At 45.5% G+C, this 13,679-nt stretch overlaps 1 protein-coding gene across 2 annotated transcripts in view; it reads right to left on the reverse strand.

The window, feature by feature from the left end:
* The window catches only part of LOC128739110 (low-density lipoprotein receptor-related protein 2), a 174,872-nt gene that overhangs the window by 2,651 nt on the left and 158,542 nt on the right, over window positions 1-13,679 (reverse strand). For both annotated transcript variants that reach the window (XM_053834528.1, XM_053834529.1), the window contains exons 10-13: window positions 11,567-13,071; window positions 11,189-11,501; window positions 9,354-11,122; window positions 67-231 (exon numbers count right to left, since the gene is read on the reverse strand). In XM_053834528.1, the coding sequence (XP_053690503.1) occupies window positions 67-231; window positions 9,354-11,122; window positions 11,189-11,501; window positions 11,567-13,071 (3,752 nt within the window). The remainder of the gene's footprint in view (window positions 1-66; window positions 232-9,353; window positions 11,123-11,188; window positions 11,502-11,566; window positions 13,072-13,679) is intronic.

The following is a 13,679-nucleotide window of genomic DNA, read 5'->3' on the forward strand; positions in this document are numbered from 1 at the left end:
CAACATCAAAAGAAACGTTTAGACTCGAAAAACTTAGGTTTAGTGTTTGCATGGGGGGTTACTCACGTGCATCACAAATGACTTCCGCGGTGCTGCGGTGGGACACCTGTTGAACCGTATTGTCCGGACACGAGCAGCGTCTTCCACCGGGAACCAGCAGACACAGGTGCGAGCAAGGGTTCTTGAAGCATGGGTTGTTTAGCGAGGTGTTGTAGCGAAGCTCGTGATAAACTGCACAATGAAAACAAGAATACAGAAAAAAATAATTATTAATTAATTCAGTTCATTTTTTAAAATAAAATGAAATTTAAACCTAGAAATTACCACAGCTTACCGTTGGCGCTAGTGATATAATGGATTTGCCATAGACAACAGCGCCAACAGCAAGCTGTGGTGGTTTTCGAAACCAGCCGTCATCAATAACCTCAATAACCGATTCAGTGGGATAGCTTGCTTGTGAATTTCATACAAGATCGCATGCAAGACTGTCACTTCCACAGTTGTTGAATTTGACTTGCATCGAAAGATAAAATTGTGCAAATATTTTTGATTATTTTTGTTCAAATCACGAATCAAATCATGTTCAAATCATGAATGTCAAATTGTTGACATTCAATCAAACAGAATTCAGTTATCGAGTCGAGTGAATCGAGCATTAAGGCTTTGAGAGTTTTTTCCGTCAAGGCGAAAGGTTACGTATTTCGCGTAGTGCGAATTCTCAGGATTTTTCTTACAATTTCAGTGACACTTTTGAACTTTTTCGATGCATCGGAGTTTGGATGGAAGGTATTTGTATACTTTAGTGGAATTAGTTACTAAGGTCTGGGAGCAGGCGGTACGCGCCCGCCGGATTTCGGAGAATGGACGTGCATGACGACAAGGCACCACCAACAAGCGGTTGAGGGTTTCGGAAAGTCAAGGCTGATCTCAGCATCACATCTCAGCATGCTTTGGCGAAAATACTGAATAATAACCGCTGTATTAAACGGCCAATCCGCCTCGGAATGGCTACAAGTGTTACCGAGCAAGTGGGGAGCCCAACAACTCAAACAATAAACAAAGGCTAGAATCCGGTCTCGCGGGCTACGCGGCCGGGTGGTGACGAAACCGGTAGAATCGAGGGCGAAGATGAAGAAGAAAAAAAAGTAATGCAAAATTTTTATCCCAGTGCGCCACTACGCCTCACGGGCAGCTGATTCCTCAGGAGTTATTTAACTCGCGAGTAAACTTAGCAGAAAGGCGATGTGAGTATGTGCATGCGCGAGTGTGTGGGTAGTAGAATGTCTGCACGCAGTACCGGTGGTTGTTTTTTTTATGCCTGCGTGTGGGGCGTAAGCGTTGAATGCTGTTTCTTATACTCTTTCGCGTGTGTAAAGGCATGGTTGACTTCTCACTCGATTCGCAACATTGGACGAAACGCGATACATGTGTCTGACTCGATGATGAAAACGCATCAGAGAAGGCCGATTTCAGCCAAACGCGGTAGGGTTTGTAGCAGATTTTAGATTGGTTTTGGGGATGGGTTCCTGATAAAAGTTCATGACTTGGCAAGGGATCTGATTCATTGGCATCCGTGTGAAACTCAAGTAACAATTCCAAGTTTTATTACGTTCGTATAATGGTTTTCATTACCAATTTCATGAAACCGCTAAAAAAACTTTGAGCTTCACCAGAACTTTCTGATGACCGCTATAAAACTGCTTTCTGATCAAGTGGCCCACTCCTCAGAATGTTTTCATATCCGCTATAAGAATCAGGTTATAAGCTCAAGTAGTCGTATCACGCTCTGCTGAAAGCAGCAATAAAACCGATTAAGCTTTCGCTGCTTGACAGCCATCGCCATAATTTAAAAAAGCTTTTCGCTTTTCGCTTTTCTGGCAAACGCTAAATAAGTTCGCTAGCCTTGTCAACTTGAAAATTTATCCGTGAGCAGAAAAGTTTTAGTTTTACCGACAGATCATTTTGAACGATTTGGGTCATAGCGACCAGAATAAAATATCCCATAGAATATTTATTAAATTTTAAGCAATTTCGTTGGTGCAGCATGTGCGCATTTAATTTCATCGTGCATTTTGATATCATTGGTCAATAAAATCAGCGCGCCACTGAACTTTAGCAATTTTCGAAAACCAATCAATCTCAATTTCTAGCAAAACCCTTTTGGGTGTTTCCAATAACAGGAAAACCGATTGATAATAACTTTCTTTCTGCAAAACACTTTGCTTTGATGAACTGTTGTTTGCGAGCTAAAACAAAATACTACAATATGGCAATATGGCTTCACATAAGAAAATGATTTTGGCGTTGAACTTTGGTATTCTTCATAATAGCAGCAAAAGAACTGTTTGGTCAGGGTGTTACCGTTTTAGTAGCTCTATAAAACTAACAGATTTATTGCGGTTTGACAAGTAACCGCGATAAGATCAATTTTGATTGGTGCGCCATTTTGTATTGTTACGCCACACTTATGGGAAGTTTATAGGAGACTGGTGCAGCCAACAAAATAATCAACCACAATAAATTTGTACTCAATGAGTACAATTTGATCTCAAAAATTTCAACACCATCGTGTTCCTCAGACTTTTTTACATAAGAATCACTCAAAACCACGAGGTGTTCCGTCCCGTTCTCGAGATATAGCGAGAACAATTCCCAATTGCTCATGTAAAACTGTAAACAAAATTAAATTTCCTAGCAATAAGCAAATAACAAAAGAAGCAAAATTCATTTGGTTTAATCTAAAGCAACATTGTGCTGTTGTGGAAGCACATAAACAATATATAATATAACAAAAGTTTGTTTTTGAGCGTCTTAGCACAATTTAGGGATGACAAAACCCAAGTAACATTTTGGGTTTTATTACACTCTTATGCTGGCATTTAAGAATAAAGTTGGTCATGAAAACCGCCATAAGAGTACAATAAAACTCACATTGTTGCTTGGGAAGGAAACCAACAACTCGAGTTAGCACTAAGGAGCTACCAGAAAAGGTATAATTATTATACATATTGTACTCACAAGCACAATCGTTTATTCAGAAGATTTTATTTAGCGAGCGATGCCATCGTTTCAATCGTAAGACAGAGAACTGCAAGGAAAGACAACGATGCATCCTAACTCTACCTCCTTGTGGTACCAGCCGGGATATGACCAACATTAGCGGAGATCGGGTAACCAACCCCGGTGGAAACTAAGGTCGTATGCTGACAGAGAAGAGAGAATCATTGTCCTCGTGTCCGTAAAACCAACTAGTACAGTCAGCAAATAATGTAAATAGGGACCGGAACGATCGGCATAGACCAAGGCAACGAAAAAGGATGGGAAGCTTGGAACACGTAACTAGAAGTGTCCGCAACCTTTCCGACTTATTGAGTTGCCTGCAAGTTCGACATTGTAGCGCTGCAGGAGGTATGCTGGAAAAGGTCTACGAGCTGGGTACAGGTTTTATCGTGACATTAGCATTACCATATCAACGCCCATAGTCCACACCTAGGAAGCGACGAGGACGATAAGGACGCTTTCTACGCGCATCTTGAGCATGAATACGACAACTGTCGAAGACATGAAGGTAAAATCGTCATCGGAGACCTCAACGCTCAAGTTGGCCCGGCGGAAGAATTCAGACCGGCTATTGGAAAGTTAAAAGCACACCCGCTTACAAACGAAACGGTCATCGGCTCATTGACTTCGCCACTTTCAAAAGTATGGCCATACTACCAAGTAACTACTTCCGGTACACCTGGAGATCACCACAACACACGGACTCGCAAATCGACCACGTTTTATTTGATGGAAGGCACTTCTCGGCTCGGACATCATCGGCTTTAGAACCTAGCGTGGCGCAAACATCGATTCTGGTCATTATCTTTGATGGTTAAACTGAGCCAAAGACTTTCCGTTGTTACCAACATTCGGCACCGTCGCCCGCCACGGTACAATCTGGAACGACTGAACTTGCCTTGAGGTTGCGCTGCCAGGTGAGGGAGAGCTAAATGAAGCCCGGGACAAACCGGGACAAACGTCGCCTGGAAGAAATGGAATGCGAGGACAGCTGTATTGTTCTTAGGAAACGCGTAAATTCTACAAGATACTGAACGTATCCCGCAAAGGCTTTTTGTCGCGAGCCGGATCTTGTCGGATGAACTTAGGGTGATTGAAAGGTGGAGCAGAGACGGAATATCAAGACAGCAGCGAAAATGACAACTTTAGTACCGCGGGTGATGGTGATGTGCTGACCCCCACAATAAGTGAAGTGATCGAAGCCATCCAGCAGTTCAGGAACAACAAGGCAGCTGCAAAGATGGCATCGCAGCGGAGCTTATCAAGACGGGCCCGGATAGGTTAGCTACCTGTCTGCACCGGCTGATAGTCAGGATCTGGGAAACAGAACATCTACCGGAGAAACGAAAGGAGGGAGTAATCTGCCTAATATACTAGACGCGCGACAAGTTGGAATTCTCAGATGATCTTTCGTCGTCTATCGCCGCTTTCAAGTAGATTCGTGGGAAGTTATCAATCCGGTTTTGTAAACGAGCGATCCACAACAGACCAAATATTTGTGCTACGATAGATCCTCCAAAAGTGTCGCGAATACCAAGTCCCTACGCATCACCAATTCATAGATTCCAAAGCCGCGTACGATACTATCAACCGTGAAGAGCTATGGAAAATTATGAACGAAGCCGGCTTTCCCGGGAAGCTAACAAGACTGATTAAGGCCACGATGGATGGTGTACAGTGCAGTGTGAGGATTGCGGGTGCGTTATTGAACCCGTTTGAAACACGGAGGGGACTTCGACAAGGCATTGGTATTCCCTGTCTCCTGTTCAACATCGCGCTAGGTGTTATGAAATGTGCGGATTTTAACATGCACGGCACGATCTTCAATAAATCTAGCTAACTTATCTGTTTCGCTGACGACGTGGTAGCACGTCTAAAACCAAGTACCAGTTAGCAGGAGAAACCGCGCGCGATCGAGCTCGCATAGGCAATAGTGTTGTAGTCGACGGAGATGAGTTTGAGGAGGTGGATGAATTTGTATTACGGACTCCACAAGACCTTAAGGTTTTGTAAGCTTCACCCCCGTACCAAATGCACCATGCACTAAACGCTAATAAGACCGGTAGTCCGCTACGGGCACGAAACGTGGACAATGCTCGACTATGTTGAGCCCGAATCTTACGATCCGGAAAATATAAATGTCTGTTCAGAACACGGGGTAAATCACTTCCTGTATAAATATTCAATATGTGACAAATATTTTTAGCATTTTAAATATGTTCACCTCATCATAACAACTCTTGTCACATACTGTTATGGGATTAGACAGCATCAAGATTGCTTTGAAGGACGTGGAAACTTTCGTTTAATATTTAATAATATATTTAGCACCCGAGTAAAAATATTTAATATGTATAAAATATTTTTAATATATTTAATATATTTGAAGTGATTAGCCCCGTGGTTCAGAATTCAAAAAACTACGGATACATTCCATTGGCCAGTGTTTGCGAAGATGTTTAATCTTTGTATTAGTTCTTTGAGTTCTTATATTGTATAATATAGCTCTCAGATGTTGTACATAAAAGAGTCATAGCCGGAAACTGAAACAAATAGTTTTTATGGTCGTATTGGATTTTATTTAACTGAATAAAAACTCCACTTTGCTGATTCTATAGGCGGGCAATATGGCTCTTTTGTGTGAGGGGCTCTGAACCGTCTATTGTCTGCCGCAAACCGATTCATATGGTCGGTGTTAAGTCAAACAGAACCGAGTGGCCAAATTTTGACTTCGAGAAAACGCATTCAAAGTTTTCATGCATCATCTTCTAACTCTGACTGTTTGCAACATTTATGTAGTCTGATTAGAGTAAAATATTGCTTTGAAAATGCTTGGTCGTTTGCTATCATTGCTCATTTTTTAAAATTTTGCGACTTGGTCCGGTTTGATTTAACACCGACCATATGATATCGCGACAAGCAATTCGAGTCGAGCAGTTGAATCAAGCAGTTGGGTCGAGCAGTCGTGTCGAACAGTCAAGTCAAGCAGTTAAATCAAGCTGTTCAGCAAGCAGCCCAGTCGAGCAGTTTAATCGAGTGGTCAATTCGAGCAGTCAAATCTGGCAGTTAAATCGAGCAGTCGAATCGAATGGTTTAGTCAAACAGTCGGGTTAAGCGGTCAAACAGTCAAACAGTTGAGTCGAACAGTTGAGTCGTGCAGTTAAGTCGAGCAGTTGAGTCGAGTAGTTCAGTCGAACAGTTTATTTAAGCAGTTGAGTCGAGCAGTCGAGTCGAGCAGTCCAGTTGAGCAGCTGAGTCGAGTAGTCGAATCGAGTAGTCGAATCGAGCAGTCGAGTCGAGTAGTCCAGTCGAGCAGTTAAGTCAAGTACTTGAAGCGAGCAGTTGAATCGAGCAGTTAAGTCGAGCTGTCGAATCAAACAGAAGACAAGCAGTTGAGTCGAGCAGTAGAATCGAATAGTCAAGTCGAGCAGTTGAGTCGAGTACTCGAATCGAACAGTTTAGTCAAGCAGTCTAGTCGAGCAGTCAGGTCAAACGGTTCAGTCGAGCAGTTAAGTCAAACAGATGAGTCGAGCAGGTCAGTCGAGTAGGCCAGTCAAGCAGTCGAATCGAGCAGTTAAGTCGAGCTGTCGATTCGAACAGTTAAGTCAAGCTGTTGAGTCGAGCTGTTGAATCAAGTTGTCAGTCAGTCGAGCTATCAAATCGAGTAGTCTAGTCGAGCAGTTGAATCGAGCAATCGGATTGAGCAGTTGAGTCGAGTAGTCCAGTCGAGCAGTGGAATTAAGCAGTTGAATCGAGCAGTTGAGACGAGCGTCGAATCGAACAGTTGAGTCGAGCAGATGGATCATGCTGTCCAGTCAAGCAGTCCAGTCGAGCAGTCGAATCGAACAGTTCAGTCGAGCAGTTCAATCGTGCAGTTAAGTTGAGCAATCGGGTCGAGTAGTAAGTCAAGCAAATGTGTCAAGCAGTCGAATCGAGTAGTCCACTCGAGCAGTTAAATCGAGCTGTTCAGTCAAGCAGTCAAGTCGATCTGTCCAATCAAGCTGTTGAGTCGAGCAGTCGAATCGAACAGTTCAGTCGAGCAGTACAGTTAAGCAACCTAGTCGAGTGAATAAATTGAACTGTCTAATCGACCTGTCCAATCGAGCAGTCTAGTCAACCAGTTGAGCAATCGAGCAGTCCAGCAGTCGACCGGTGAGGTGACTGAGACTACAGCCCATTGCTATGAAAGCGTTAGTTACCGATAAGCCTTTTATGACGTCCTGTCAGAGACCTGGTTTTCGGTACAGACAAGCCTCTTATATAAATAGATAATCAAGTTACGGCGACAAAACTCCCCCAAAAGAAGGAATAGCCTTGTCAGTCTTGCGTGTCTGTTCTCATTTTCGGACCATTTGGTGTGGACAATGGCAACGAAATAAGGGCATGGACTGCTTGGTACCTGGAATTGCAGATCGCTAAATTACGTGGATGGCGACAGGACGTTGCAGGACCAGTTAGAACCCCGAAAGTTCGGCATCGCGGCACTGCAGGAGATCTATCGCAAAGGCATTAAGGTGTGGACGATCCGTGGTGGCAAGGCAAAGCTCGAGGCCACGTAAGACGGCTGCTCACCAAGAGACATCAAGATCGTCAAAGGGGATTTGAACACCTCAAATCGGAAGGGAAGCAATGTATAGACCGATGATCGGGCACCATAGCCTGCACCGATATGCTCCCTACGGGGTGCCGATATCAACATGGCTCCTTACGTAGTAGCAGTACATGTGCGCTCAAAACTATCGACGGTCGCGACAAATACGCCTTATTGGGTTAAACATTCGGCAATTAGACAACTAATTCGCAAGTTGCAGAGAACTACACGCGCCGGATCGTGAGTTGATCACGATCCTGACGAGGAAAACGCCGCAGAGGGAGGACACAGGTCGTAAAGAGCTAGAACAACTATTCCGGGTTTATGGGACGCACACTTTCAACCTACGAACGATAACAGTGCGCCGACTCCTGATCTCGAAGAGCGCCGGAGAGAAATCGGTCAGATGTAGAATAATAGCGCCACTGGAAAGGACCGACTTCCGGCAGAACTCTACAAAAATGGCCAAGAACCGCAAGCGACGGCCCTTCACCGGATAATTTATAGGCTTTGGAAGGAGAAGAAACTACCGGAGAAGTGGATGGAAGGTTTGGTTTGTCCAATCTACAAAAAGGGCGATCCGCACCGCCTACAAAATGCTCTATCTAGTATCTAGTAGATAGTCGACCTAGTCTCTAGTAGATAGCAAGACAATTCGTAGAACAGTATCAGGCGGGTTTTATGGGGGAATTCAGAAATGTCGGGAGCACAACGTGGCCACGCATCATATTTTCGTGGATTTCAGGACACAGTCGAGCACGAACAGCAATGGCAGATAATGCACGAGAACAGTTTTTCGGACAAATTGACGCTGCTGATCAAAGCTAGCCTGAAGCGAGAATTGGACTAGGAGGGTTGGGTTACAAATTAATGCACCGAAAACTAAATATATGCTAAGATGGCCGACTTGCGTGTGTCGAGATGTTCAACGAATTGGTGACGAGTCGCTCAGGCCGATTACAGTAGACAGAAATTCTTGATGCGGCAAAAGTCACCCCGGCTCTGTGCTGATAGAAGTAAGAAGTGCGTCTAGGACCGGTGGAGTATAATGTAGACAAGCTCTTGATACAGCACAATAATCAACCCCGGCTATTTTGCTAGATAAAGGAGGATTTCAAAGCGGCGTACGATTCAGTCAAGTGAAATGAGCTATGGTAATGCTTTAACATGGTTTTCCAACGAAACAAATAGAGTTGATACTAGAGTAAATACTGGAGAACCATAGTACATAGAATCGGTAGCGAATCGTCGTCACATAAATTTATTGAATACCTCTTAAATGCTATCCAGACTCTTGATTAAACCTAAATTCTCTACCCAATAATTAATAAAATGAGCGGGAGGTTAGACAGCGATTTAACGGGAAGATTAATCGATCGCGCAAGGGCTATGTTCTATAAACCGCAGGAAAATATCACGAAAGACGGTGGGCTCCGTAAAAGGAGCAAATCTTCTCAATCTGGTAGATTTTTCAAAGAATCACAAATACAACCTGTCCATGCATCAAATTTCCATTCGATTTTGAGGCTGCGTAGGATACAGTCTTTCGAAAACAGCTACGGCGGACCATGCATGATAATGACTAATAATGAGGACAAATGTAATAAACCCACAGTTTAAAAGAGAGCCCCTAGAATAAGATACTTACACCTCCTAATTATGCCTCAACCAAAATAAAAAGAATTCCAAAAAATTTACTCACTCTTTAAGCTGGACGGATTAGCAAGGCTCCTCTGCACCGCAAATTGCACTCCCCGGCCGAATTTGTCCTGCCGCAACAGCTCACCGGTGTCCCGCGTGATCCAGTACAGGTACGATTCGAAAACATCCAGCGAAACCGGATGCTTCAGCATCTCGCCCTTCAGGATCGCCTTACGCATCGACCCGTCCGGTTTCATAACCTCGATCGTGTTCAGCTTGGTATCGACCCAGTAAACCATATGATCCTGCGAGTAGTCGATCGTCAACCCAGCCGGATGACGGATGGCTTCCGTGATCAGCGGACGCCGCTTGGAACCATCCATCCAGGAAACTTCGATCTTCGGTGCCGAGCCGGCATCGGCCCAGAACATTCGACCCAGCTGAGGGTCTACAGCGATCGAAGTGGGAACCTCCAAACCAGCGTTGGCCAGTGCCCTTCGGTAACGTCCATCGGTTTTGGCAACCATGATTCTTCCTCGTGGTTTCGATCCTGTACGATCCGTTTCCGCCCAGTACAGATTGTCTGCCACCCAATCGACTGCTAACGCAGTCGGTTTTGAGTTACCCTTCATGTTCAAGTCCTGTGCGAAACCGATCTTGGCTTCTCCGTTGACGGCATTTACCATGTAGCTTCGTTTGATGGTCTTGTCATAGCTGTCGGCCCAGAAGATCATCTGCGTTTCTGGGTTATAATCCAGTGCTTCGATGCGTTTCTCCCCACCAATTACATCGAACTGGTCGTTGATCTTTAAGTCATAGGCTCGTATTTCTGGACCACTACTGAATACCACCAAAACTTCATCCTTCAGTGCTTTGCAGTCACCAGAAACGGCATCCACCAGGCGGAATCCATCTCGGCACGAGCATGCATAGGTTCCGTTCATGTTTGTGCACATCTGAGAACATTTGTGCGTTCCCGTGGCACATTCATCAATGTCCAAACAGTGCTTTTTGTTCTCCGCATCAATGATAAACCCTGGATAGCACGCACAAATGTATCCTCCGTCGGTCAAATTCATACAGTGATGTTCGCAACCACCCTTAGTCATAGCCGAGCACGTACTCGTGTGATGACAGCCCAGCTCATCCGAATTATCGCCACAATCGTCCGCATAATCGCAGATCTGTGTCCGATCGATACACTTCTTGTTCGCACACTGATACTGGGTGTAAAGATCGCACGGCTTAACTCTCGCCGCACACAGTGTCATATTGTTTTCATCCGAACCATCCCCACAGTTATCGACGCCATCGCAAGTCTGATAGCGTGCCACACACCGATGGTTCGCACACTGGAACCTACGCAACGTATCGCAGGTAAAGTTGGTACACACCGAAGCTGCTTCATCGGAATTATCCCCGCAATCATCCGTTCCATCGCACAGATCCGACGGTGAAACACACAGATTGTTGGTGCACTGGAAGCGCGATTCCGGACAGAAGCGTCCACCCGGATACCTCGGTGGGCAGCCAATTTCATCAGACATATCCCGACAATCACGATCACCGTCGCACCGGAAGTACGAAGCAATACAGTGCCCGGACGTGCACTGGAACGTTCCGTTCTTACACTGGAATCCTTCACAGTTGTACTCATCGCTATTGTCCCCACAGTCGTCCTCGTGATCACAGCGCCACCGCGACGAAATGCACTTCCCATTGCCGCACCGGAACTCCGACTCCGAACACTCGCGGAACTTACCCTTACACTGCGCCTCCGATTCGTCACTTCCGTCGCCACAATCGTCCGCAAAGTCGCACATCCATTGTCTGTGAAATGGTTAAAAACGGTTAAACCAACTTGATCTAGTTTTTTTCTGTGGTTCCTCAACTTACTTTGGAATGCAACGGTTGTTGTTGCACTTAAAGTCCGTCTCCGTGTTACACTTCGGACAGTTCTCCGGCAGTTCGTCGCTGTTATCCCGACAATCGTCCTTACCGTCGCAGAACAACCACTTCGGAATGCAGCGGTAGTTGGACTGGCCCGGACAACGGGACCAACCGGTGGTGCAGTTTCTCTGACGGCACATGTACGCCGGTTCGTCCGAATCATCGCCGCAATCGTTGTCGAAGTCACACATCCACAGCTTCGGAATGCAGCGTCCGTTTTTGCAGCTGAATTCCGTTTCCGGATCGCAGGCGCGTTTATCTAACAATCGAAAAACCCTAAAGTTTAGAACATTTCGAGGAAATCTCAATTTTAGATGAACTTACGACATATCTCCGGATCTTCGTCGCTACCATCCTTACAATCTGCGTCTCCATCACACTTCCAGCTATCCAGAATACAACGTCCACTCGAGCGACACTTGAAATCCGACACCGGACAAGGCAGATCGCAGTTCTGTTCGTCGCTTCCATCACCACAGTCATCCGTTCCATCACAGATCGTCGTCGATGGCGTACAATTTCCATTACCACATTGGAACGTTCCCGCACGGCAGTGCCGTGCCGGACACGACTCCGGTTCGTCCGATTTATCCTTACAATCCGGTTCGCCGTCGCACTTCCAGAACCACGGAATACACTTCTCATCCATTCCTCCGCAGCGATGCTGTCCAGTCGTACAGTTCGCAATGCACGTCTTCATATCCCTCGCCAGGTAGAACTGATTCGGACAGGCACACTTATAGCTTGGGGCTCCCTCCTCAATGTAACCTTCCACGTTCAGATAGGTTGACTCCAGCGGAGGCGCTAGCAGACAAAGATGCGTACATCCTCCGTTGGTGCTTCCACACGGGTTGGAGTACGGCAACTGGCGCAGCGGATGGCTAATGTGAACATCGTACGGCCGATGGGTTGTATTCCGGATCACGGTGAAGTTTTGACCGGTAAATTTGTTCGCCCGAATGATCGCCTTCAAATTCCAATCCGTCCAATACAGCATATCATCGAAGATCGACAAAGCAAAGATGTGCGGGACCTTATTTCCTGAAAGGACAACATGCCTGTGACGACCCTCCAAATCAGCGAACGCTATGTAGTCCAAATGGGCGTCCGCCCAGTAGATGCGATCGGTGAAGTAGTCGATCGTCAACGCGTTTGGCCAAGCTATATCATCCTCCCACGTTAAAATTCGAGTGAAATTGGAACCATCCATACCCATCTTAGCGATGTAAGACTGCAAATGCCACGAGGTAAAGTACAGATACCCGATTCCAGGATGAACAACAATAGCCCGCGGATCAACAACGCCACTCTTCAGCGTCTTTCGTTTCGTTCCATCCAGCTCGGCAACATCCAAATTCTTCGAATGCCTATCCAACCAGTACAACTTCCGTCCAACCCAATCGATAGCAATACCCTCCAACCCATGCGAATCATGCTTCACCACCGGAATCTTCTCGATCTTCTCATCATTCCGCACCGAACCGAATTTCGACTTGAAGATCGTCTTAGCCGTCACGTCGCAGAAGTACATCTCCTGCTCCTGGTAGTCGAAATCGATCGCCACCACGTTCATCAGATCCTGATGGATCAGATTGTACTGCCGACCGTCGACCGACATGTTCCGCACGTAGTACTTATTGCTGAAGATCAACCACGGTTCCGTTGAGTCCTTGCGCTTGCAGGTGTGCTCATCGTTCTGCCGCTCGTAGTACCGTTCGTCACACTTGCAGTAGAATCCACCTGGTGTGTTGGAGCAGTGCTGCGAGCAAACGCCGGGCGTCTCGATGCACTCGTCTATGTCGGCGCACGCTTTGCCGTCCTCCAGAAGTCTGAAACGGGGGGGGAAGGAAGTAAATTGGATTAGCTTAATTCACGGATTATATGCTTTAGTTTTAATGACTGTTTTTAAAAGTAATTTATTGAATTGAGGGGTGAATTCGAACAATCAGAGGACAAATACAGAATGGTCTCTCGACTTGACCACATCCATCACACATCCATCGTCTACCGTCTTTTGCCCATCGTTCCTTGTCTATCGTATTGCTTCCATCATTCTTCGACTGTCGACTTCTGATCATCGTCTCTTGTCCATTGTCCCTCGTCCATCGTCCTTCGACCATCGTCCTTCGACAACCATCCCTCGATCATCTTTCCTCGGCACTATGGGCCAGAAATTAAAATTTCGTAACAAATATATTTGCGGTTAACGGCGTGTCTCAGCACAATGTGGTCTTCGGCAACTTTTTGAATGCAAAAAATGATGCATCTTTGGAAGGGGTCGTCCAATATTTACGTGTTACTTTAACAACAATTAAAGTAATAATTTTTTGTGTAAATTTTTTTTCACCTTTTTGGTTTCAAAATATTAAAGATAAACCAATTTCAAGTATTTTTTCTGAAGATACCAAACTTCTACCTTTTACCCATTTTCAGCAAT

The sequence above is a fragment of the Sabethes cyaneus genome, chromosome 1 (genome assembly GCF_943734655.1).
Source record: "Sabethes cyaneus chromosome 1, idSabCyanKW18_F2, whole genome shotgun sequence".
NCBI classification, from domain to species: Eukaryota; Metazoa; Arthropoda; class Insecta; order Diptera; family Culicidae; genus Sabethes; species Sabethes cyaneus.